The 26,615-nt window shown below is 44.6% G+C and overlaps 1 protein-coding gene across 3 annotated transcripts in view; it reads left to right on the top strand.

Moving 5' to 3' along the window:
• Positions 1-18,308: 18,308 nt before the first annotated feature.
• The window catches only part of AGL (amylo-alpha-1, 6-glucosidase, 4-alpha-glucanotransferase), a 53,851-nt gene continuing 45,544 nt past the window's right edge, over positions 18,309-26,615 (top strand). For 2 of the 3 annotated variants that reach the window (XM_015421469.1, XM_015421467.1), the window contains exons 1-4: positions 18,777-19,030; positions 19,168-19,317; positions 24,596-24,806; positions 25,770-25,936. In XM_015421469.1, the coding sequence (XP_015276955.1) occupies positions 19,236-19,317; positions 24,596-24,806; positions 25,770-25,936 (460 nt within the window). In that variant the 5' untranslated portion in view covers positions 18,777-19,030; positions 19,168-19,235. Of the gene's footprint in view, positions 18,671-18,776; positions 19,031-19,167; positions 19,318-24,595; positions 24,807-25,769; positions 25,937-26,615 lie in introns of those variants that run through there. The other variant, XM_015421468.1, reaches the window with a different exon arrangement.

The raw sequence follows: 26,615 nt of genomic DNA, 5'->3' as shown, positions 1-26,615 counted from the left end.
ACTTGAAAGACTAACAAGATTTATTCCAGCGTGAAAGTTCTAAAGTCAGAGGTCACTTCATCAGATGCATGAAGTATACATATCCCATTCAAATTAAGATCCAATCCAATATACAAGGAAGAAAATCCAAACCATTTAATGATACAGCAAGTGTTTATATAACCCCTTCTTCAAGCTCACTTTGTAAAACTGCTCTTTGCAGGCTCCATTCACTGGATGCTGGTAAGAACTTACATAGCAAGGGTTAAGGCAACCGAACTGATTAACTGGATTCTTCACTTCACCCCACAATCATTTTAGAGTCCACAAAAAAGCTAAATGTGGCACTATTAGCCAGTTTTGTGTAAGTCTATCCACAAAGGCCAAAGGATGGTAAAGTCTTGATATTGCATCTTTCTTATGGACAGTGTAAGATGATATGCAAATTAACCACATGATTGGTCTAGTGAGATCTAGTGGGTAGATAGGCATACTGTTTGCCACATGATTTCCCCTTTTCTCAAGACCCAATTAAGCAATGACAGCTGGCTAACCAGATGGTTGATGGTATGTTAGCACTGTCACTTGGTTGCCCCATGATATAACATGCTATCACAGATCAGAAAGAGACTGAAGAATTGCTAATATTTTTTGTAATGTCTGTTGATTTGCAAAAATACAAGGTGAGCAGGAAAGCAACCATTACAAGGAGAATTGCCAGTCTGTAAATAACACACAACTACAAACCACAAGGTTTCCAAATAGTCTCTTGCAAACTACACACAATGAGGTAAACATGGAGATTCCAATCCTATATCTGCCTTGTTACACTAATGCAAGGATGGGGGTTTCAGAACAGAACTGGTAGGTAGGATACCTTAACCTTTTCCTTACCCACACCCTCTCCCTGAAATCCTTCCCACAGCTTTGCTTTAAGACCAGCAATAAGCCAAAGTGCAATAAAAATTGCCCAGAGGTTACAGGGAAACAATTAAGCACATACATACCTTTTGTTCCCCCTCATAAATCCTCTCTCACATTGCATCAGTATTACTTCAGCAAATATTCCTTGGGTACACATTAGCCCAGATTATATTTAAATTCTCAGAAAAGCCCTTTCTTTCTCTCCAGTTCAAGACTTATAGACAGCTGTCATGCCATTCGTAGGGAGCAAGGCACTTTCGGACTCGACTGGCTTTAGAGCAAGGGAACCTTTACCTTCTACTGTTGGACTAGAGTTTTTTTAGAAAAGGCTTCACTTTTTTTTTCCAGGAGAGCATGCATCACAGTAGGCAGGTGAGGATGTCTTCTGCGCCAGCTGGAAAGAGTGTGGTGTAGATCCCTCCTCCTCCCAGATTACTAAAACACTTTGAAATGTGTCTGTGATTTGGGCCATAATTAAAAAACTGTTCTGGCTCTTTAAGCCAGAGCTGCCAAGAAGGGAGAACTGGGGTACAAAATTCCTGGAGCCTCGGTCAGCTGTAGGGCCTCTGAAGCCAGCATCATGCTGCATTCATGGAATACATTTAAAAAACATTTTTACTTCTAATGCAATTCTGCACTGCAGGGAAGCGGTCACTCTGAGTCTGCTGGCTTGGCCTTTCTGCAAATTTACTGTGAGTCTGAGGGAAACCCTTGCTTCTCAGATCCTGCTAAACCCACCAGCCAAGCCAGCACTGGAGCAACGCAGGGCAAGCTAAAGTCATTGCCTGGATGTAGCCTCCTAACAAGGTTGTTATCTTCAGCAGTCTATGGTTTCCCTTTTCTTCCCTTTTGTTCCACCCCAGCTCATTAGTTTTGTCTGCACATCCAGATATTGCAAACGGGCAACCCTGTTAGTGTGTTGTAGCAAAATAAAATTTAAAAATCATTTTTTCCCTTTTCCCCACACATTTCTTCTCCTTCATTTTGCTCTTTTCCTCTCTCTTTTTTTTGTTTTGCTCTTTTCCTCTCATGATCTGCCTTCATTCCTCTTTCACCCCTTCTAAACCACTACCACCCTGATTTTTCAGTCTTGGTCTAACCTCCTTCTTATCCATCTTAGTTGGCAATTTAGAACATATTTAGTAGAAGTATAGGAGCAAACCTTTGTTAATGTTATGAACTGAAAGGGGGTTAGGGATGCCAGCCTCCAGGTAGGACCTGGGGATCCCCAGAAATTACAGGTTATCTCCTGGCTACTGAGAACAGTTCCCCCGGAGAAAATGGATGCTTTGGAGGGTGGACTTTATGGCATTGTACCCCACTGAGGTCCCTGTCCTCCAATCTGTTCCAAGACAGGCATTGGTTGGTTTCATTATATTCTCACTGCCTTGAATGTGGAAACCTGGGACTGATCAAAATATAAAAGCTAAGTTCAAACATTTGTGGGTTGGGATGCTGTTTGGGCATGATGTTGAGCCAGCCATCATCACTTGGAAGTGACTTCATTACTGCTGAATCACAGTTACCTAGAAGAAACTTTGGAGAATGCCTATTATAATAAAGCAGAGTGGACACCATTGAATTTCATTCCAATCCTATTTATGATGATTAAATCAACCAGAAGCTCAACACTTAAGCAGCACAAAGAACAATAATTATTCTTTGTAATAACCTGTTTCATTATGTAGGTATTAGACATCTGTACTGTAACACCATGGAGCTGCGGTGGCTCAAGTGGTTAAGACGCTGAACTACAGGCTGTGGAAGGTCAGTAGTTCAGCAGTTCGAGACCCGGGTGCCGCAAGACGGAGTGAGCTCCCGTCTCTAGTTCCAGTTCCTGCCAACCTAGCAGTTCAAAAGCAAGAAATTGCAAGTAGATAAATAGGTACCACTTCGGTGGGAAGGTAACAGCGTTCCGTGTGCCTTGGTGTTTAGTCATGCCGACCACATGACCACGGAGACGTCTTTGGACAGCGCTGGCTCTTCGGCTTTGAAACAGAGATGAGCACCGCAACCCTAGAGTCGGATTCGACTGGCTTTCGAGCAAGGGAACCTTTACCTTTACCTTTACTGTAACACCAAATAGCTAGGGTTACCAGTGGCCCAGAGAAGACTTAATGGGATGTTATTTACCAGATGATATATTTACCTCTGTGCCATGAAAAGCTTTAGCTCTCTATTTGCGTGCATTAAGACTCTATTTAAAGGGCAGGACATTTTTCTCCAGGCCTATTAGCCACCCTACAAATTCGCACAATTCTGGGGTGAGTCTCATGTAGACCCCTGAGCACCTGTTGGCACAATGGGGTGGGAATGACTACCCAGCTTCCCCATAGCAGACAGCCCCTATGTAATGACAGTCCATCCCGCCAAGATGAGAAGGCAGCAAACCCCTCCCCACCCAATCCAGGACCCGGGTGAGGATGTGGTCCCGGGTGGTGTGGCGAGACACCTCGGTCACCTGGGCAGGGCGGTCGGGCAGGTCTTCCAACAGGGTAATCTGGTGAGCTGGCACCAGGTCCAGGTTGCAGGATGGCAGCGGGAGGCAACTGAGGGCGTCAACCATGAACCCCAGGAATTCCACCCACGGCACCCCCAGTAGACACTTCTCGCACTTAACCTTGAAACCGGCATTGTTGCACTGACTGTAGCCATGTTGTGAAGGTCTCTGCATCGAGGGCCGCAATTAGAATGTCATCAAAGAAGGGTTGGGCGCCGGGGATACCTTTAAGAGGACAGTCCATGAGGTTTTGGAATATCCCTGGGGCAACACTTACTCCAAAGGGCAGCCTCCGTACCTGGAACGCCCCCCCTATGTGTAACTATGGTTTGGGCCTTGGTAGTGACGTCGTCCACCGGCAACTGTTGATAGGCTTACGCCAAGTCTAACTTTCCAAAAATCTTGGCGCTGGCCAGGAAGGCTAGTACCTGGCTTACAATGGGTACGGGGTATGAGTGATCCTGTAGGGCTTTATTGATAGTGCATTTATAGTCTGCACATATCCTGACGTCCCCGTTGAGTTTCACCGGGGTGACTATGGGGCACTCCCACCGGGCGTGCGACACGGGTTCCAAAACCCCTTGTTCCGCCAGGCAATCTAATTCCATATCTATCTTAGGGCGCAATGCAAACAGGGCACGCCGGCCTTCATGCAGATGAGCCGTACCATGGGGTCAAGGTCGAGGGAGACCAGAGTTCCTGTGTAGTGGCTGAGCATTCCATCAAACACGGCCGGGAATTAATCACATAAAGAATTAAAGTCCTGTGGCCGCACGTGGTTCACCCCCATCACCCCAAGGGCCCAAACCACAACAGCCCCAGCAAACTCGTGAGACATCCCTCCACCACCAAGAGGTCTAACTATCCATTAAAGTTCTTGTACTGTACCCTGAATTTGCCCCACTCCCTGATGGCCACCGGGTTCTTCTGGAAGTCCCACAAGGAGAGGCCAACTGGCTTTTCTAGGAGGGCCCCCCCCCTTGGACATAGCTTCTGCAGGGTCTCAGCTGAGATAATGGAGAATGAAGACCCAGTCTCCAGCTCCATCTCACTAGGGGACCCCTCTATCGACACAGTCACATGAATTTTGTTTGGGGCATACCAGGGCAAATTCAGTACCTGGTGCTTGGGGTTGGCTGTCGTGGTGTGCAGTTCCAATGATTCCTGGTGGGTGCTTGTCCAACTTTGGGGCCCTTGGGAATGGCAAACACGTGCAAGATGGCTGGCCTTACTGCAGGTCCCGCAGATCGCATCCTGGAACTGGCAGGAGCACCGCTCGTGGTCCTCACCACAGCTAGCGCAGGGCGCTTGGGGGAGATCAGTTGTGGGGGTGCGTGAGCGAAGACCCTCGCAGGCGAGGAGGCGGTGGTTGGAGCGTGCAGCTCATTGTGGTTCGGCCTTCAAACTTGGAGTACCTTGACATCGTCTAAGACGTCCGAGCCTTGGGCGACGGTTGCCTGATGGGATGAGTGAGCTTGGCGGTCCCGCTGGGCCTTTTCAAATGCTGAGGCCACCCGGAGTGCCTTGTCCAAGTTGAGGTTGTCTTGGCTGATGAGTTTCCTCCGCAGTTTTGGTTCTCGGATGCCCCAGATGAACTGGTTTAACAGGGTGTCTTGGATGGCGGGGAATTCGCAGTTGATCGCCAACCTGCAAACGTCAGCCATGAAAGCAGCGGCCAATTCCCCTGAACTCTGGTTACACACAAAGAACTCCATGCGCAATGCCATCTTGGACTGTCTCGGAGCAAAGTGGTCCATGAAGGCCTTGACCAGGTCGTCATAGGTGGCGGCTTCTAAGGTTACGAGAGTGATGAGGCTCTGGACCAGGCAGTTCGTGGAGACTTCGCACGTGCTGAGCAGCCATGCCTTCTTCTTGGTGGCATCCTCCGTACCTTGGGTCTGGAAGAAGTACTTTAGCTGTTCGACCCATGCTTCTCACAGCTTGGGGTGAGTCGGGTCGAAGACAGTGATTCCCGGAACAGCAGCCATAACCGGAGAAGCGATGTGGGGCACAGTGAGCGGGTTCTCGATGCGCAGTGTGTTGCTTGATGCGGACTCTGGAGTCCCGGGTTCTGGTGCTTGGTCAGGCGTGCTCATCGGGATCTCATCCTCATCGTCAGTGTGAAGTACTGGGTCCAGACACTTTGTTAGTGAATCAGCTCATAATTTATTAAAGCAGGAGAAAACTGAGATGGTGTAGCAGGACCCAGAGACTGCTTAAATGCCAGTTCCATGCTACACCCAACACACACACACCCGTGATTGGTTTATTTACAGTACACCCACACCCATAGGTTCTTCTAGGATCTGGACTGACCAATTGGCCTGTTCCTGGATCCTCTCTCTCTATTGTGTCTGGTCGCAAAGCTCTGCTAGTTCGCATGACCATGCGCACACCCGACCACGTGCGCGGTCTTAGTTAGTACACAACATCTAGTCAACAAGATAACAGTTGGTGCGATACAATGGCAAGATAATGTGCTCAGATTTATTTACTTCATTTATAGTCTGCCTTTCTTGCTGAGACTCAAGGAAGATTCCACAGTTAACAACAATGTAATAGGAACAATATAATACCTAAAACAAACAATGCAATAAACCTGCATTACAAATTTAAAGAATGAACTGGAGTAAATTGTTAAACTGGAGAAAAATCCAATAAAAACAGTAAACTATGTACAATGACCAATGCAGCAAAAACTGCCTAAAATTTCACAGACAAAGGCAATCCATAGGCAAACTGCAGCCTCTCAATCTGAGACCCCAATCTACTATATGGGGAAAACAGTTATGGAGATAATAGTTACAAGGCCATTGTAAGAATTATTGTGAAGTGCTAGAAACTCTGAAAATACTATATACATGCTAAGTCTAATTATACTTTTTTTAAACTCAGAAGGTAGCATTTATTGGGGCAGGGAATAATAAAGCAAACATGTTTAAAACTAGAATAAACTATTACAGAAATCTGTTTTTAAAATTAAATTCAAAAACAAGGCAGTATAGCTACTGTACAAGGAACTGTATTAACAGAGACTGACAGTGCAATCGTAAATCCCATTGGACTAATTTACTCCCTCCATAAGTGTATTTAGGATTGCAGTTGTAATCTCGATGATATGCTACTCACATGAGTAGATGCCTCTCATGAAGGGTAACTTTCACATGACCTCCCTCTTGAACAAAAGTTTTCCAGTCCTGATCAGATTCAGCAACTGGTACATGTTGCAAAAGTTAAGCTTTCAAGTGTTCTCAGAGCATCACTTACTAAAACATACATGAAGAATGAATACAAAACAGGTAACCCGGAGACGAACTTGGTATTTATCTGTTTATTTACATTGGTAACATTTTTTAATTAACAAGAAACTATAGGTAATAGTCCAGATATTTTTTCTGTAGTGTTCTATCATTTTCCCTGTGTTTCTTGTTTTATGGTATGAGTATCACATAGCAAACATATTTAATAAGAGTTCTTGGTCTGGTGCAATGTACAAAATAATGTCAATATGTACCTGTAACAGATCTGGCCTGCTTTCACATGTAGACAGTTCTCTGTGTAGCTCTTGCTGCTGCAATCAAGCATCCACACAGCAGTCCTACCCATGCTTTCCTTGCATCAGATCTCTTCAGCCACCATTTCCTCCCCTGCACGGCAAGTGTTTTTTTTTTAATATAAAAATGGAATGTTTAGATTCCTATAGCATTAGAAAAATCTGTTGCAACAATGTACTAGTTTCCCGCTTTCATTAAAAAAATTAAATAGTAAGAATCTAGCCCTTTGTGTTATAGTTATAAGATGTACAAGATTTCCAGTTGATCTTTTTTCTTCAAGCAGTGTACTGTTGAACTTTTATCCTAAAGTTGACCATTTAAATAAAGATCTGCTCATATGCAGGCACTGTAACGGTTCTGCTGCTTTGCATTAAATAATTGGAAATGTTCAACAAGGAAGTTTTGGAAAGCATCTTCCCTCATTACAACACAAAGTAGCATTGTATGTTTTCCTGAGGTTAATAAATTCTGTCACAGAGCAGTCATTGCCAAAAGGCCACTGTGCATTTTGTAAAATCATGATTGACCTGTTTTATTTAGAGCGGATGAGAACAGAACTGCATGTCAAGTATATGGATTTCCTCTTTTCAAATAAACTGGGTGGCCCCCAGGTGAGGGGGAGTTGAAAATCCACAATTCTCTGCTATTGTGAAGTGCTTGTTTTTAAAAATTCATAGTGAGATCTGCCTCTCAGCTCACCACATGTGCAAGTTTATAAGAAAGAGATGCACACAGAAGCTTCAATGAGGAAAAACCTGGGATTTATAATCCTACTTGTATTAATCCTATCTATGCCATTCTAAACAGCATTACACTCTTCTAAGAGTCCATTGACGTCAGTGGATTTATGAAGGTGTAACTCTGTTTAGGATGGTACAGTAGTGTTCTTAATGCTGCTAAGCACACTTACACAAGAACATAAGAAGAGCCCTGCTGGATCAGACCAACAGTCTAACATCCTGTCTCACACAGTGGCCAGCTGGTTCCCCTGGAGGGCCAACAACAGTGCATAGAGGCCCAGACTCCCCCTGATGTTGCCTTCTGGCTCTGGGATTCAGAGGTTTAGTGTCTCTGAACATGGAGGTTCCCCTCAGTCACTGTGGCTAGTAGCCACTTATATATCTATCCATATATCTATCCTCCATGAATCTATCTAATCCCCTTTTAAAGCCGCTTATTCCTGTGCCAGCGCTACATCCTCTGGCAGCAAATTCCACATTTTAATCACTCTCTGTGTAAAATGGTATTTCCTCTGTCCTGAACCTACTGACCATCAGTTTCATTGGATGCCCTTGATTTCTAGTATTTTGGAAGTGGGAGAAAAATTTCTCTTAGGATACACTTCAACTAAAATAATTACATTTACTTCAGGGTAAATTTGTTTAAGGAGCTGCGGTGGCTCAAGTGGTTAAGACGCTGAACTGCAGGCTGTGGAAGGTCAGTAGTTCAGCAGTTCGAGATCCGGGTGCCGCAAGACGGAGTGAGCTCCCGTCTCTAGTTCCAGCTCCTGCCAACCTAGCAGTTTGAAAGCAAGAAATTGCAAGTAGATAAATAGGTACCACTTTGGTGAGAAGGTAGCAGCGTTCCGTGCGCCTTGGTGTTTAGTCATGCCGGCCACATGACCACGGAAACGTCTTCGGACAGCGCTGGCTCTTCGGCTTTGAAACGGAGATGAGCACCACAACCCTAGAGTCGAACTCGACTGACTTTCGAGCAAGGGAACCTTTACCTTTTCCTTTTTAAATTTGTTTAGGATTACTGTGCCATATATTTCAGAGAATGTTTAAGCCTTGTGTGTCAGCATTCTTCAGGCAAAAGAGTGACTTTTAAGAGATGTGGTGGGGTTGCAGCAAACTCTACCTCTCCCCTAAGCCAGATCACAAGTAGCTTTTGAAACTCCCCTTAAAATTTTAAAAGAGTTTTCGGAGAAGGGATGCTTTTTCAGAAATCCAAAACCCTGCTGGAGATAGTCCTAGATCTCTTTGAACCTTTACTTATGCACTGGTAAAAATTTCAGTCATCATTGTGGTCAGTAGACCGAATGCTGAAGACTGAAACTGACTATTGTGTAGATTCAGTTTTGTTACATTCATAATTAAAGTTGTTTTATTTGATTCACTCTGGAGAGCAAGTGTGGTGTAGTGGTTACAGTGTTGGACGAAGATCTGGGAGACCCAGGATTGAATGTTGCATGGTTGTGGATGCAGGACATGCCAGGTATTTGGAGTTGTAAGGGAGAAGCGGGAAAGAAATGAAACACATCTCCTGCTTTTGGTGACAGTCACATGACTTTCATACCAGAACTGTATACACATTACTCTCAGCATAAGCTTGCAGAAGAACCGTCACATGTACAGACTGTACTTTTTAAAACTCTGCTCGTGATCCTCAGTGGTATGGACAGAGTCTGCCATGTGTATGTTTTTCATGTGCATAATAACCTCCACAAGTATGCTAAACATGCATAAAGATAGGGGAGGACATAATGGATGCAAATCCTGATCTGACCTTTATGGGCCACTGACCGTACAGCAATGTAACATGGGTACCATCCTCTAATCTAGTTCTACTTTAACAGCGGAATTGCACATTACCTTAGCCCATACACCTTCTGAAACTCCCATTTTCTTAATTTGAACGGATGTGGAGGCCATATGTAGGGGAGAACCACAGACACTAGAAGGAGGAGGGTGCTTAATCATTCTCTTGTTCACTGATTCTCCCCTTGAAAAGCACCTCTGGACCAGCCACCCCAGGCTTCTTCCCAATGGCAAAACTGGATGGAAAACCTCCTGGGATATTTTCAGGTTAGAACCAGCAGGCACAGGAAGGTTAAAAGCTCTCCCTTCAGAACAAGGGGCTAGGAAGAACTTCCCCCCCACACGCAAAAGTTTGCCTTTAACAAGCCATGATTCTTTTTGTTCTTTCCACAGAAAACCACAAGATGGCACCACACGCTAAAAGAACAAACTCCTTTATTGTCTTACCCGCACAAAACCCAAGTGCGTCAGAGAATAATTATTTATTGATCACATTTTTATTCCACCCCACCTCCAAGGAGCCTGGAGTGGTTATATGATCTCTTCCCCTCACATGTCCTTGCAACAGTTCTGCAGTATGGAACAGAAAAGGAATCTTAACCTTAAAGGCTAAGGCCTGGTCCACCCATGCTGGACATATGAAACTACAGAGACACCTAAGCATGTGACAGACTTTTAGAATGTAATATTCAAGCTTTTCGTGTGCATGCACACTTTTTCAGATACAGTGAATCAGGACGTCTTCTTTCACTGTATCTGAAGAAGTGTGCATGCACACGAAAAGCTTAGAAATAAAACTTTGTTGGCCTTAAAGGTGACGCTGGGCTCAAAACTTTGTTCTTCTGCTTCAGACCAACACAGCTACCCACCTGAATTTAGACTGTTACGTAGAACTGTATTTTGGAATGCTCCCTATTTAAAATTCCCCACTAATAGTAAACTAGCACCACACAAAAAATTAATGGACCGAATCTCTCTCCCCGCAATGCTAAATTTCTAGTCCCGTGAGGGGTTTTTTTTTTTCTTCATATGAAGGCAAATTCCAAGCTGTCCCCGCAATCTGAAGTGACACAATCGATTCCCCCCACCCCAAGCTCGCTATTCTACTACTCATTCCCACCTCTCTCTCCTGTAGGTGTGAACCAGGCCCACATAGGGCTGCCAACCTCCAGGCGGTGGCTGAAGATCTCCTGGGATTTCGACTGTTCTCCAGGTGACAGACATCAGTTCCTGTGGAAAAAATGGCTGCTTTGGAAGGTGGACTCAGTGGCATTATACCCTGCTGAAGTCCCTCCCCTCCCCAAACCCCACCCTCCCCAGACTCCACTCCCAAAATCTCCAGGGATTTCCCAGCATGGAGCTGACAGCCGGCAACCTACCAACAAGGGATGCCAACAGGCCTGAAGGAAAACGGCCTGCCCCATGTGTGAAAATAGGCAGCTGAGGCTTTCCATGGGGTGGCATTAAATAATGTCACATGGTAAATAACATTTCAGTAAGCCTCTGTTAAAGGGACAGGGTTTTTTTCTCTGGGTAGTTAGCATCCCTAGGCCTAACACGTGTTGCCGTTTGAGCCAACTACATTCAGATACATTAAGTGTTCCCTCCATTATAAGACTCAGAGCTGCCAACAACTCCACTGCTCAGTGCAGCCCCCAGGCTCTCCCTGGGCTGCACCACCACTGGGCCTAGCACAGCTACAGGACTGTGCCTCTGTTGGGCACAACACAAAGTCCCAGGCTGCAGGGCTGCTGCCACTGGGCCCAGAGCAGCCCTCAGCCTCTCCAACACCCACTGCCAGGCCTGACACAGTCCCCGGGCTCTCTCTGGGCTGCGCTGCCACTGCTGGCCACTCTGCGTGGCTCCTGGGCTGCACCAATGGCAGCATGCCCAGCATGACTTTGTGCAGCCACCGCTGGTTGTGCAGCCACTTCTGGACCCAGCATGGAGCTCTGGTCTGTGAAGCTGCTGTTGACCTCCAGAGGTAAGCTTTACTTTTCAGAGGTTTCTTTAATTTTCAGAGGTTTTTGCAAACCTGGACAGTGGCCCAAGTTTTCTGAAACATCTGTTTAGCCTCCACGTGGCCCCAATGTACAGATTTAGCTATCTGCAGATAGGGGCCACACATGGCTAATAGTATATAGATAAGTGGGGACCCACAAGAAACTTGTGAGTGGCTATCGCATTCCCTGCCATCTTTGCTTCCTCCCCCTCCGCTCTACTTCTCCCATACTCTTTCTCCCTCCTGTCACCCCTTTTCTAACTCTTTCTCCATGCCTTTTCCCTCATAAACCCATCTTCAGTATACACATTCTATATTTTGTGTGTTCTATTCAAGTTCTTAAGGAAGATAAACCTTCACCTTTCATTTTCTACTTTGCAGTGCCAGTGCCTCTTCTTTATTCCTTAGCACGGTGGCCATGCAAAGACAGAAATGCTTCACCACATTGACTGAAATTTGAGAGGTAGGGTTTTTTAAAAAAAACAGTTCCAAGCATTGAAAATAGATTGACCTTTGACTACTGCCGGACTGACCTTTTCTAAGGAGGATAGTTAATACTATTTCAGTGAGGAGACACTTGCAAGCAACTGGCTTGCTTATGTCGTAGTGGGGGCTGCAGTACGGGAAGGCCAGGGATGCAAAACTCAAAGAGAACATGAGTGGGTGGCAGTGTTTCAGTGTTTCAGATTACATTATTCCTCATGAGATAGAGAGTATAGACATACATTACTCAGCATTCTGAGATGAGTACTGTGGCTTCTCAGAAAACAAACAAACAAAAAGGTTTATTGCGGCAAAAGCTTTAGGCTGCAATCGTATCCCAGGCAGAAGATCCCATTGATTTCCATGATATAAATTTGCTGCCTGATTGCTCAGAATGGGTCTACCACTATGGCCTTGCTTTTAAATGCTGCCTGATTAGGCTTAAGGATTAGACAAACAAATGTTAATGTTCGTCTAATGGAATAAGCGCAGACTCCTGAAGAGAGCGTGCATTAGTATGGAATGGCAAAACAAAACAAAAATGTCTTGTGGCACTTTAAAAGATAACAGATTTATTAGGGCCTAGGGATGCCAGCCTTCAGGTGGAACCTGGGGACCCCCCGGAATTACAGCTCATCTCCAGACTACAGAGATCAGTTCCCCAAGAGAAAATGGATGCTCTAGAGTCTAGAGCAGTGATGGCGAACCTTTCAGAGAAGCTCCACCCCCAGATCTCCAGGAGTTTCCAAACATGGACCTGGCAACCCTAGATAGGGTTTTGTGTACTAGAGCCCTTTTCATCCATGCAATTGGTATCAGAGTATGGGTATCAGAGAAGTTGAGTGCTTTGCACATTGTATGTGAAAAGTGAGTTTATTAATCTCCAGTTTTGTTCATATAATGAGTAGCATGTTTTCCCGACTGGTTGTTCCCTTTTAAGAGATCCATGTGTTCTGTTTGGTACTAGAGCCATTTGAACAACTACCTGTTTTTAAATTTTCAAAAGGAAATTGCTATTATTTCCTTCTTCCTCCCAGAAGATTATGGTGCAACTTACCAGCTCCAACTAATGAACCAAGACTGTAGTACATCCGCCCTGACCTGGATAGCCCAGGCAAGCCCAATCTCAGAAGCTAAACAGGGCCGACCCTGGCAAGTACTTAAGAACATAAGAACATAAGAGAAGCCAATGTTAGATCAGGCCAATGTCCCATCCAGTCCCTGTCACATAGTGGCCAAAAATACCAGGTGCCATCAGGAGGTCCAGCAGTGGGACCAGGACACTAGAAGCCCTCCCACTGTTGTCCCCCCAAGCACCAAGAATACATAGCAACACTTGCCCCAGACCAAGAGTTCCCATCTATACCTTGTGGCTAATAGCCACGGATGGACCTCTGCTCCATATGTTTATCCAATTCCCTCTTGAAGCCATCCATACTCGTAGCCACCGCCTGCAGCAGTGAATTCCATGTGTTAATCACTCTTTGGGTGAAGAAATACTGCCTTTTTGTCCATTCTAACCTGACTGCTCAGCAATTTCATTGAGTGCCCACGAGTTCTTGTATTGTGAGAAAGGGAGAAAAGTACTTCTTTCTCTACCTGCTCTATCCCATGTATAATCTTGTATACCTCTGTCATTTCACCCCTCAGTCATTGTTTCTCCAAGCTAAAGAGCCCCAAGTGCTTTAACCTTTCTTCATAGGGAATGTGTTCCAACCCTTTTATCATTCCAGTTGCCATTTTCTGCACTTTTTCCAATGCTATAATATCCTTTTTGAGGTGTGGTGACCAGAATTACAGACAGTATTCCAAATGAGGTTGCACCATTGATTTATACAGGGGCATTATAATACTGGCTGATTTGTTTTCAATTCTCTTCCTAATAATCCCCAGCATAACGTTGGCCTTTTTTATTGCAGTTGCACATTGTCTCAACATTTTCAGTGGGTTATCTACTACGACTCCAAGATCTCTCTCTTGGTCAGTCTCTCCCAGTTCAGTCCCCATCAACATGTATTTATAGTGAGGATTTTTGGCTTCAGTGTGCATCACTTTGCACTTGGCCACATTGAACCCCATTTGCCATGTTGACACCCACTCACCCATCCTCGACAGATCCCTTTGGAGTGCTTCACAATCCTCCCTGGTTCTCACCACCCTGAACGATTTGGTGTCATCTGCAAATTTAGCCACTTCAATCACTGCTTACTCCCAACTCCAAATCATTAATGAACAAGTTAAAAAGCATTGGACCCAGTACTGAGCCCTGCAGTACCCCACTGCTTACCACCCTCCATTGTGAAAATTGCCCATTTATACTCACTCTCTGCTTCCTATTAATTAACCAGTTTTTGATCCACAAGAGGACTTGTCCATTTATCCCATGACTATTGAGCTTACTTAGGAGCCTTTGATGAGGAACTTTATCAAAAGCTTTCTGGAAGTCAAGGTAAACAAAATCTATTGGGTTCTCCTTATCCACATGTTTGTTCACCCCCTCAAAAAATACTAACAGGTTAGTGAGACAAGATCTTCCCTTACAGAACCCATGCTGAGTCTGCCTCAATAGTTTTTGTTCATCAGTGTGCCTACCAATGTTCCCTCTAAGCTGTGGAATCTTGTGAGCAAAAATTCAACTTTGTGAACTCCTGGCATTAAAGCTGTGAGCGAGCGATTAGGCTATTTGGCTATGGCATAAATCAGTTTGCTCTGGAGCCATCCTTCCTGAGCTGAGACAAAAAAAATGTGTGAGCCAGAGGCTAAAAAACTGTGAGCTAGCTCACACTAACTCAGCTTAGTGGGCCTGGTGTTTTATCCGTTTTTAAGTTGTCTGTTAGTTGTAGGACCTCCTCTCTCGTCACCTCAATCTGACTCAGGTCTTTCAACACCTCTCCCAAAATCAGCAGTTCTGGAGTGGGCAAGCACTTCTCATCTTCAACAGTGAAGACAGAGCCAAAAGAGCTTCTCAGCCCTTTCCCTATCATCCTTCCAAGGTTCTCTGAAGAGTTTTCAGTCTATTAATTAGGTGGGTTTGCTCACCAAAACGTCAAGCCCCAAATTATTCGAATAGATGATATGAAGTTGTTCAGGGTAGTGAAAACCAGTGAGGATTGTGAGACACTCCAAAGGGATCTGTCAAGGATTGGCAAGTGGGCGTCAACATGGCACTTTTATGGATCAAAAACTGGCTAGTTCATAGAAAACAGAGAGTGAGTGTAGGTGGGCAATTTTCTCAGTGGAGGGTGGTAAGCAGTGGGGTACCGCAGGGATCAGTACTTGGTCCACTGCTTTTTAACTTGTTCATTAATGATTTGGAGATGGGAGTAAGCAGTGAAGTGGCTAAATTTGCGGATGATACAAAGTTGTTCGGGGTGGTGAAAACCAGTGAGGATTGTGAGGCACTCCAAAGGGATCTGTCAAAGTTGGGCGAGTGGGCGTCAACATGGCAAATGGGGTTCAATGTGGCCAAGTGCAAGGTGATGCACATTGGAGCCAAAAATCCTAACTATAAATACACGTTGATGGGGTCTGAACTGGCAGAGACTGATCAAGAGAGAGATCTTGGAGTTGTAGTGGATAACTCACTGAAAATGTCGAGACAGTGTGTGACTGCAATAAAGAAGGCCAATGCTATGCTGGGGATTATTAGGAAGGGTATTGAAAACAGATCAGCCAATATCATAATGCCCCTATATAAATCAATGGTGCGACCTCATTTGGAATACTGTGTGCAGTTCTGGTCACCACACCTTAAAAAGGATATTATAGCTTTGGAAAAAGTGCAGAAAAGGGCAACTCGAATGATAAAAGGGTTGGAACACTTTCCCTATGAGGAACGGTTAAGGCGCTTAGGGCTCTTTAGCTTGGAGAAACGATGACTGAGGGGTGACATGATTGAGGTTTATAAGATTATGCATGGGAAAGAGCAGGTAGAGAAAGAGGTACTTTTCTCCCTTTCTCACAATACAAGAACTCGTGGGCACTCCATGAAATTGCTGAGCGGTCGGGTTAGAACGGATAAAAGGAAGTACTTCTTCACCCAAAGAGTGATTAACACTTGGAATTCACTGCCACAGGAAGTGGTGGCGGCTACAAGCATGGACGGCTTCAAAAGGGAATTAGATAAGCATATGGAGCAGAGGTCCATCAGTGGCTATTAGCCACAAGGTATAGATAGGGACTCTGGGGCAAGTGATGCTCTGTCTTCTTGGTGCTTGGGGGGGTCAACAGTGGGAGGGCTTCTAATGTCCTGGACCCACTGGTGGACCTCCTAATGGCACCTGCTATTTTTGGCCACTGTGTGACAGAGCGTTGGACTGGATGGGCCTTTGGCCTGATCCAACATTGGCATCTCTTATGTTCTTATTATGTTTTAAAAGCTTCCCACTTCCTAATTTCCCCCCTTGGGCGTTAGCGGTTCTTGTTGAGTTAGGCTCCTTAATATAGGTCTTAATAAATGTTTATTCGCCTCCTCAGTGAATGAAGAAGTCAACTGTTATTCTTTGGCATCAGTTTGATAACTACATACATTAGAACAAAGTCTTGAGTCCAGTGGCACCTTTGAGACCAGCAAAGTTTAATTCTGGGCTTTTGTCTCTTACTGTCTGGAAGAACACCTGGTTGTTGTTGTTCAGTCGCACAGTCGAGTCCAACTCTTCACGACCCCATGGACCACAACACTCCAGGCCCTCCTGTCTTCTGTCGTCCTCCAGTTTGCTTAATTTCATGTTTGTTGCATCGATAACACTAACCATGTCATCCTTTGCAGTCCCTTTCTTCTTTTACCTTCAATCTTTCCCAGCATCAGGGTCTTCTCTAGTGAGTGCTCCCTTCTCATTTGGCGACCAAAGTATTTCAGCTTCAGTATCTGGCCTTCCAGGGAACAGTCAGGGTAGTTAACTATCAAAAATCCAAGACAGTTGGGGGGTTTCTTTTTTGGGGGGGGATTTCATGTATACCACAAGGGGTAATGATACTGATGAAGTTCCTTATTTAAAATACTTAGGGGTCTGGTTTGGCCAGAGATTAACTTGGTCAGTGCAGCTGCTCACGTTAAAAGATTGGCTACAGCAGCATGAAACATCAATCTTTTATTCATCTGGGGCTCAGTATATCCCAGCCGCCATCAAATTGTTTAATGCCAAGGTTGCATGAAGTTTATATGGGGTGGGTATATAGATTGACAAAATAAGGGAGTCCTTCAATCCCATTCTTCTTAAATTCCTACGTTCCATCTGCAGAATTCTGAATTGTGTAGCAGGGTTAGTCCTCTGAGCTGAATTAGGACAACCATCTCTTGAAGCTTAGGCTTGGTTGAAGGCTTTTCCCCTTAAAGTTAAAATTATACACTGTTACACTCTGACATCCAAGAGGGCTACCTCCGCTTAATCAGAAAGGACTCCTGTTTCCCATCCCACTGGGACAAACCTGTCGACGAACAGCTACAGTTCCTCAATCTTTCCTTTGACTTCCTTTATTCGGTTACCAGACAGGAAGCCATGAGAATGATTAAGAAACATCTATTTAAATATGATTGTAACAGTACATTCTGTACAGAATGATGTGTTTGTTCTACTCAATTTGTTGGTATTCTTCCACCTGGAGAGCTCCCCAATTACTGCTTATATTTGGCTGTTCCTTGCTACAGGCATGCCTTTATGTTGGCACACCTTAATGCCCTACCATCTAGAGGTTTGCAAAGGAGGTATCTTAAGATACCATATTCTCATCAGAGTATGGGACTCTGATGCAGGTAGTATAGGCACCCTTTATCACAGGACCTTTGAATGCAACCATTTTTCTGAGCCTAGAAATCTTTTAATTCTTCATTTGCTCCAAAATACAAATCATATGGAGACATTACCTTTTTTTTTAGAAGATAATAGCAGACCTACCACTCTTTAAGCTACAAAATTTTATGCATCTGTGGTGAATTTCTACAGCCATTCAAATATAGTCCAGCTTTTTCTATCTTTTAGTAATCTGCTTAAAACTAATAAATTCGGAAGCAATATGAGGCAGAGAGATACAGATTTTGGCAGACATTTAATGTCGGAGATATGATAATACAGTAGGGTCAAAGATCATGAAATGCAGGAACAACAGTGTGAAATGTAATTATGTGTGATTCAAATCTAATAAAGAAAAACACAGAGACTATTCACTAGTTTTGCTAAACTAATAAACGGCTTTGGGGGAAGAGATCCCAAGTTTGACTGGACTTCTCTGTAACCCCCACCACCCCACAGTCTATTTAAAGGGCACAGGAGTCATCCGAGTCACCCAAAGAAGAGGCATCCTGCTACACCCTCCTAACAAGCCCCCCTCCTTGCCATCTTCTTGCTGCTTCGTTTTAGCTTTACAACTTCCACTCCTCGCAGCTCCTTCGCCATTGCAGCAGTTCTCGCTGTCCTCCTTCTCTCCCCGGACACGAATCCAGCGGCAAGCAAAACCCGCTTGCCTGGGCGCTTTGCAAAGGAAGAGGGTGGGGAGGCGAGGCGAGGCGGGCCGTGCCGCTGAAAGGGCCGGGCCTTAGCGTTGCCTCTTTCCTGCGAGCCGTTCAGGCGGGGCTAAGGTCTCCCTCCCTCTCCGGAGGGAACTGATTCTCCTCCCGATTCGTCCTTTTCCCCGCCCGCGCCTGTCTCTTTCAGCTTCCCCCTCGACCCGCAAGCCGTTGCAGCGTCCTCGGGTGAGTGAAGGGCGGCCTGCTGGCCTCTATATTTATAGACAACATCAGCAGCCGGGGATAATGGTGGCGAGTGGGTGGGGGGAGGTATTCAGTGGCGCCAGGACAGGTTGCATTGTGCGGGGGGAGAAGAGAGTGACAGGCGCCAACCCTTGTGGCTGGCCCAAGAGGGACAGAGTCTTCTCCTCCCTCCCTCTCTCCCCCGAGGCTGGCAGACCGACCCTCCGAGGCTTTCGGTGCGCCTGCTTGCTGGAAAGAGCGTTTCTGTCATTCCTTTGGCAATATTTCCTATTATACACACACACCCGCCCCTTCTTTAATTCTCTGCCAAGTGTTTTTTATTTGGACCGAGGAGGCAAAAATGTAAGTGTGAGTCTCTCGGATTCGGCCGAGGACCTTCAAGGTGACCTGTGTGTGAACCCTTCTCCTCCCTGCCCGGGGACAGTCGAGCCCTATGTATCTCATGGTTGGCTTGTGTGTGTGTTTCTTCTGCTTGTTAGGAGCCACTCCTGTCTTTCGGAAGTTAATTTCCGTCGCCTGCAAGAGCGGAAAGCGCCAGGCAGCCGCAATGGCCCATGCTAAGCAGACCCGTGTCTTCCTGCTCAACGACATGGAAAAGCTGGACAAGACCCTCTTCCGGCTGGAACAAGGTCAGGGGCCCTGCATGCGTTCTTTTAATTTGACTTGGATCCTGAACTGGCCTTATGCAAGAGAGGGGAGTTCAAATGGTGTTCTGCAGCCAGCTTTTCCCTATGCTCACCACTCTGCTGTGAAACTTGGTTGTGAGACCTTGGGCCAGTTACTCTCTCTGTCTGTCCTACCTCGCATGGCTGTTGTGAAGATAAAATGAAGAAGGGCAAAGCATTTATGGGACTCTGAGCTCCTTGGTGGGATGGGGGAAAGTATGAGGTAGAAATCAGTGTGTCTGCATTACAAGATAAAATAACAATGCCTCTGCCCCTAGGAGCTTACAGCCTGAATTACAACAGTGGGGACAAGCATCAACAACTAAATGGGAGGCAAGAGGGGGGAGCAAAGGGGATAAGGATGAATGTACACAAATGCACATGTGTATGCACTTATATGTACTTGGTTCTCCCACCACTACCACAGTGAAATTTAAAGCTGCAATCCAGGGCATACCTATGTGGGAACAAGTTGCATGGAAAGCAGCAGGGAGCTTCCGAATACAACCCAGCTTGTGCTGTAAAAGCTGAATGCATCATGTAAATAGCTCAGTATTGAGGAGTTTGTAAGAACAGGTGCACATTGTAGGTATTCAGGGTAAATGCTCAGGAACATGAGGCAATGGATGCAGTTTTGTGGGAGAGTGGGAAATTTTGGTGATGTAAGATTATGTATAATAAATGAAGATGACAAATCAATTTTTGCCATTTCCTCCCAAAATTGCTTCAGATCTGTCAAATGGCATATGAATGTAGTATTCACCTGAGGATTCTTAATACATTTAATCATTGGGGTAATATGTACTGGGCTTTGGAATTGTATTGTCTTAAGGGCCAAAGCTAAATGTTTTTTTAGCAGAAACAGGGCAGTAATGCTGGTTGTCGTTTCTTTGGAGGGGACACTGTGTGGGGAAAGTGTGGTAAGATTTCATTTCTAGGAATATGTTCGCTGTATGAAATGGGAAGAAGCAGCAGATGTGTTTCAGGAGTAAGGTGATGAAAGGGTGAATGCATCTCTACCTGCCCCTTTTCCCGTGCAAACCATACTCACTGCTGCCTCTACTGTGACTGTTTAGGGTGTAGTTTCAGAAAGGTAGCCATGTCAGTCTGCAGTAAAAGAGCTAGATACCAACAAGATTTTGAGGGTGCAAGCTTTCAAGAGTCAAAGCTCCCTCTGTCATTATATCCCAGTCAGAAAGTGGATGGGGTGCAGTGTTCCCTCTAAGCTGAGTTAGTGTGAGCTAGCTCACAGTTTTTTAGCCTCTGGCTCACTCATTTTTCAACTTAACTCAGGAAGGATGGCTCCAGAGGAAACTAATTTATGCAGTAGACAAATCACTCACTCACAGCTTTAATGCTGGTAGCTCACAAAGTAGAATTTTTGCTCACAAGACTCCACAGCTTACAGGGAGCATTGGTGGGGTGTTGCAAAGAAAGGGTCAGGATGGAAAGTTACAAGGTAAAGTGTAATCAGCTTGATTACATGTCCTCTTCATGGATGCTACATGGGTGACCTAAGCGTGGCAGTCCGCAAATAGAGAAGTTTCAAGGGGAGATTATAACATTAGATTGCTGAATTTGAGTTTCATTCACAGATTCAGAACAGTGTCGTCCCCCCCCCCCGATGAATAGGAAAATAGGATTCTTATCATGCTACAGATGCTAATTTTCTGCCCCTAAGGATTTCTCCCTTGCTCTGATTACATTTTTCATTGTACCTGTGCATTGTGACTCCATTGTTTGCAGCATCCTTCCCACCTTATGACTGGGATATAAGAGCTCAGGGATCTCCATTTCTACTTGTATCTGACAAATGGAGTTTTGACTCTCGAAAGCTTATACCCTGAAAATCTTTGGTCTTTAAGGTGCTACTCGTCTTCAAATTTTTTAAATTGTGCAAGTGCACAGTTCTTCTTTGGTCCCAGAAGAACAGACAGAGGGTATGCAACCACTTTGAGCAATGCATTCTCTTACCGTACATAACTTTTGCTGTGGGGAATAAGATACTGGTGGCAAACGTCTGTGGCCAAGACTATGTTTAGCAGACCTGGTAAACAAGCTGCCAAAGCAAAATGCACAAACGAGTTCATTTTAAGATTTGTGCTTTGTATGTATTGTGCAAAGAATTTTAGGTATGACTTGAGATTTCTGTCATTCCCAGCAATATGTTTCTCTTCCCCCACTCCATTGGTGTGTACTTAACTGTTAAACCGTAACATGTAGTCTCATTGCACTTTCTGGGGAACTTTAAAGTTCGCTCAATATTTTATGACAGTTTAGTTAGTGCTGATAAAGCCTAGCATTACAGTTAAGTATGGTGCAATCCTTTGCACACATTTACCTCTGAATAGCACAGTGGGATTCACTTCTGAGTAAAGATGTGTTGGATTGTGCTGTAGTAACTCTAGAAACCTTTATGCTGCTTCCTAGTTCTTTTCTGTGCTGTTAAAATGTACTACCTACATTTGCTGGAATAATAGGCACAGGTTATAAGTTTCTTTTCATGTACTGTATTGTTCCACTGGTTGAGCAATATAAATCTTTGACCTAAAACAGCTGCAAAATTTCTCTTCTTGTTTATGATCAATTCACTATTTTTTCCATAAATAACAAGTGCTTTCTTTTGAATATAAATTTGGGAGGTCATAGAACATAAGGATAACTTATTTTGAATGAGCAGATGCTTTAAAATTTTTAACTGAGTTAATGATTCCATAATGTATGTTAAAAGTGGAATATGTAAGTGTCATGGTTTTCTTGAATGGCCAGTGGCAAAGTCTAGGCCTCAGCCATTAGTGGGGTTTTTTTAATTTAAAGTCTATTTATGTAAGTAGTTTGACTGTGGTTATATTATTCAACTGTACAGCCATTATTCTCCTCCCCCCCATCTATAAATTGTTGTAACCACAGGCCATGACAGTCAAACCATGAATGAATTGATGATCATTTAAATGCATGCACATTCAGTCGATCCTTGAAAGAAATGACTGAAAAAGAAGCCTGATCATAGAACTTGTGTGAGTGATCCCCAGCTCAATACATATTAAATTGTCTAAATACCTATTGTTGATTACATTTTGAAATGAAAATGGTATACCTTCTGTTCCAGATGTTCTCAGGGCAAACATATAGGTGGCACACTTGATAGCCCAAGTCTTTCCATGTATATTCAGAAGTAATCACCACTGATTTCAGCAGAACTGACTTACAAGTAATGTGTTTTTAGGATGGAAAATTTCACAAATGTATATTAATTCTTAATTTTATTTGTATTCCTAAAATGGAAATTGCATGTGACAAAGATGAGTCAGTATCGTAATTAATAATGAATGTACATTTTGCCTTCCACAAGTGTCACTAAAATATATATGATAATTGAATGCTAATGCTGTCCTGTTTGTTCAGTGGATATATTAATCCCTGGGTGGAGTGGTATTATGTTCTGATGCTGTTATCCTGATTACAGGTTAAGGGCATGGAATAGGGTCAGTCCAAGTGAGAGCCAACACAGTTGAGTTGGTAGTTATCAAGCTTTACACCTATCAATTATGTTCTTGCTTCCATTAACTGTCTGTGCATTAAAGTTTTTGGATATGGCCTGTTTCACACAATTAAACTATCATTCAGTAATTACCACATGGTTGCATGTATTAGCCCTCTTGCAGAACATCTTGTTGGTACAGCCTCAGCTTGCCCTACTCAGGCCCTGTTCATACGAGGCGTTTTGGGCCGGGAGGGGGACGGAACGGGGGTGGAGCAAACGGGCGCGATCCCACGGTAACATCTGGGAATCGTTGCCTGCCCGCCCCTGATCTGTCCCTACCGCCGAAAACGCACACTAAAAAAGAACCACCTACCTAGGTGGTTGTATCCATTAGAGCGCCGCAAGCCGGGCCGTGGGATCGGCCGACGCGTCTTTGCGCCGGTGCATCCCAGCCCCCTGCCGTACTACGCATGCTCGAGCATGCGCAGTTCGGCAGCCTCCCCCTCCCATCCGACTCTTCCTCCCCGGCATCTGATCGTGCTGGGGAGCGACGCGACGCGGCTCAGGGGATTTGTGGGATCCCGCCGCGGCATTCCAACTTTGGTGCGGCTCATATTAGCCGCAGATCAGCCGTCCTTTTCCCTGCCGTGTGGCAGGGGCCTCAGTTGGGTATTCTCTTTCTAAGAATCCAGTATTAATTGAAGATTTCTAACAAAGCAGTCTTAATCCATTGAAATGAACCAGCTTCAAAGGGTACAATAGTTTAAGACTGCATTGTAGAATTGCAGTCTGTAGTATGCTAACTTGGCTGTAAGGACATTTTTCACAAATGGTATGAAAGAATCTCTTTGAGATGGTATGTCCTATTGTAAAATAGTGCTGTTGCATTCATTGACTGAATGACAGTGTTCGGAGATGACACATTAAAGCTGAAATGATCTTTGTGTGTGTGTGTTATGTGCTGTCAAGTCGCTTCCAACTTATAGTGTCCCTATGAATTAATGACCTCTAAAATGTCCTATGATTAACAGCCTGGCTCAGTCTTCTAAACCATTGGCTCAGTCTTGTAAAGACAGTGCTTCCTTTGTTGAGTCAATTAATCTCATTTTGGGTCTTTTCCTACAGCCTTCAACTTTTGCTAGCATTATTGTCTTTTCCACTGAGTCTTGTCTTCTCATGATGTGACCAAATTATCACCAAAGTACAATAGCCTCAGCTGAGTTATTTTAGCTTCTTGGGAAAGTTCAGGCTTGATTTGATCTAGAATCTTATTATTTGCCTTTTTGATAGTCCATGGTATCCATAAAATTCTCCTCCAACATGACATTTCAAATGAATCAATTTTATTTCTGTCAGCTTTCTTCATTTTCACCTCCATATATAGTAATGGGGAATGCCATAGTATGAATTATCTTGATCTTGGTCTCCAGATCTTAGGGTACTCCAAATCTTAAAACACTTAAGGATTGTTTCTAGTTCCTTCATGATCTATTTACTGTCACATAATAAAATAACATAAATTCTGTTCAATGTGCTAAGGATTTGTATGTAGGAGAGAAACGTAAGATTACTAACATACTGAGTAAGGTTTCTGAAAGGGCTGGGAGACTTGCAAACTATGTCACTCTGTGCTACATTCCTCATCCATCTTCCTGAGAATGATTTTTCCTGAAACCATTTGGATTTCACACCACAAAGATATACTGAGGATGAGGATGCTGTGTTCTAACTAACAGATGCCTGTCTTGCTTTGTTCAGGTTTTGAGCTCCAGTTCCGACTGGGCCCTACTTTGCAAGGAAAGCATGTCACGGTGTATACCAACTATCCAGCTTCTGGAGAAGTGTTTGATCGTCACAAGTTCAGATCGCTGTCGTGGCACAACCCAACAGGAAAAGAAGACGATTCTGACAAATACTGTAAACTAGACCTCCAAACTTCTGGATCATACAAGTATCATTTCAGTCATGAGTAAGTGAATGTACTGGAGAGGAATAAAACTCAAATGGATGCCACTGCTACTAGTATAATGTGGAGCTGCTTCAGATCCTTACTCAGGTGGTGATAGATTTTTGGATGGGCGGTCCACCAGAAGTTGGCATGTCATCCAGGTGTCTCATGCAAATGCCTGTTCATGGGACCTCATTTGCGTGATTGTACATACCCCCTTTTTAAAGGGGGAAGAATCACACAAGATGGACCTTGACAAATACAGGCCTTTTATGTAGTGTACCTGCCTTTCACATTATCTCTGGTGATGCCTACTCTACCACCATTGTTTTCAGAGTGGAGTGCTTCTTATTGATTAGAGGGGTCCCTTGGCAGTGTGAATGGTAGAGTACTTGGTGGTGTTTTCTGGGTTGTTGGCATGTTAAATGCATCTAAATAAATGCTCAAAACAATATGTAAGATTACTCCAGTTTATGTGGTAGAAGAGCCCACCTTCGAGTTAAATTCTCAGAAATTGATGGCTAGACACAATTATTATCATCATCATTATTATCATCCAACCTTTTCATCTATTTTTTTCTAGTCAGTAGCAGGTACTGGAGTTAATGTCCAATTAACAAAAAAACGCTCCAGTAGTTACTAAGAGCATGTAAGCGGGACAGCTAATAGCCCTCATTTTCTTTTGGGACCCTACAATGAATTTTAAACAGCACTTTTGCTGGCATCTCTTTATCAGGCTTGTGTGCAGGACTCTGTATTATACTGAGCTTATTTGGCTGCATCATGCTTGGGAACCATCTGTAAACTATCTGAAATTGCTACCTTTATTTGGAGGCAGAGTTTGAAGGTACCACTACTAAGCATATTAAAAAATTTAAAGTAGCAAGCTCCCCCCTTCTCAATTCTTAGCAGGTCTCAGTTATAACTAGTGGTTAACCCAACATTTTCTTCGAAATTGTTGAAAGATGCATCTTTTTATTCCAGAGGTCAGAAAAGTGGTGGAGGCTATATAGTTGTAGATCCTATTTTACGTGTTGGTGCTGACAATCATGAATTGCCTTTGGACTGTGTTACGCTCCAGACATTCCTAGCAAAGTGTCTGGGACCATTTGATGGATGGGAAGATCGTCTGAGAGTCGCAAAAGAATCTGGTAATAACTATATTGGTTCATAATCAAATTTTGATTGCAGTTATATTGCTTTGTAAGGACAGTTGTCTATGAACCAGAGAAAGTCCAAGTCTGTGCTAATTAACATATTCTGCCTTTTGTCGGGACAGTTCAAGCAAGTATGCATAAGTTTTCCAGGTGGTTTTCCAGATTTGCTTTGCTGCTGTGTCTCCAAACCAACAACAACCTTTATTGGCATAGCAGTAAAGAAAAACAAACAGGAGGAAAATGAAATCCTAATACATATCTCTCCTTTTAGAAGCTAGATACAGACAGGGGTCTTTTCGGGCTGGAGCCCTCCGGAGCGCCGCTCCGCCAATGCGCGTGGCGGTAAGCCCCGCCCCCGGGTCCCCTAAGCCCCGCCCCCGGGTCCCCGGAGTCACGCGGGAGCCCTGCGGCTTGGTCGAGCCCCGGAGAGCCGAGCCCCCGGGTCGCCTGAGCCGCGGGGTAGCCCTGCGGCTCGGGCGAGGCCCGGACAGCCTCCTCCCCGGGTCCCCTGAGCCGCGTGGGAACACTGCGGCTCGGGTGAGGCCCGGACAGCCTCCTCCCCGGGTCCCCTGAGCCGCGCGGGAATGCTGCGGCTCGGGCGAGGCCCAGACAGCCTCCTCCCCGGGTCTCCCGAGCCGCGTGGGAATGGTGCGGCTCCGGCGAGGCCCGGGCA

The sequence above is a fragment of the Gekko japonicus genome, unplaced genomic scaffold (genome assembly GCF_001447785.1).
Source record: "Gekko japonicus isolate JY-2015 unplaced genomic scaffold, Gekko_japonicus_V1.1 scaffold911, whole genome shotgun sequence".
Lineage (NCBI taxonomy): Eukaryota > Metazoa > Chordata > Lepidosauria > Squamata > Gekkonidae > Gekko > Gekko japonicus.
This window is presented reverse-complemented; position numbering and strand designations above follow the sequence as displayed.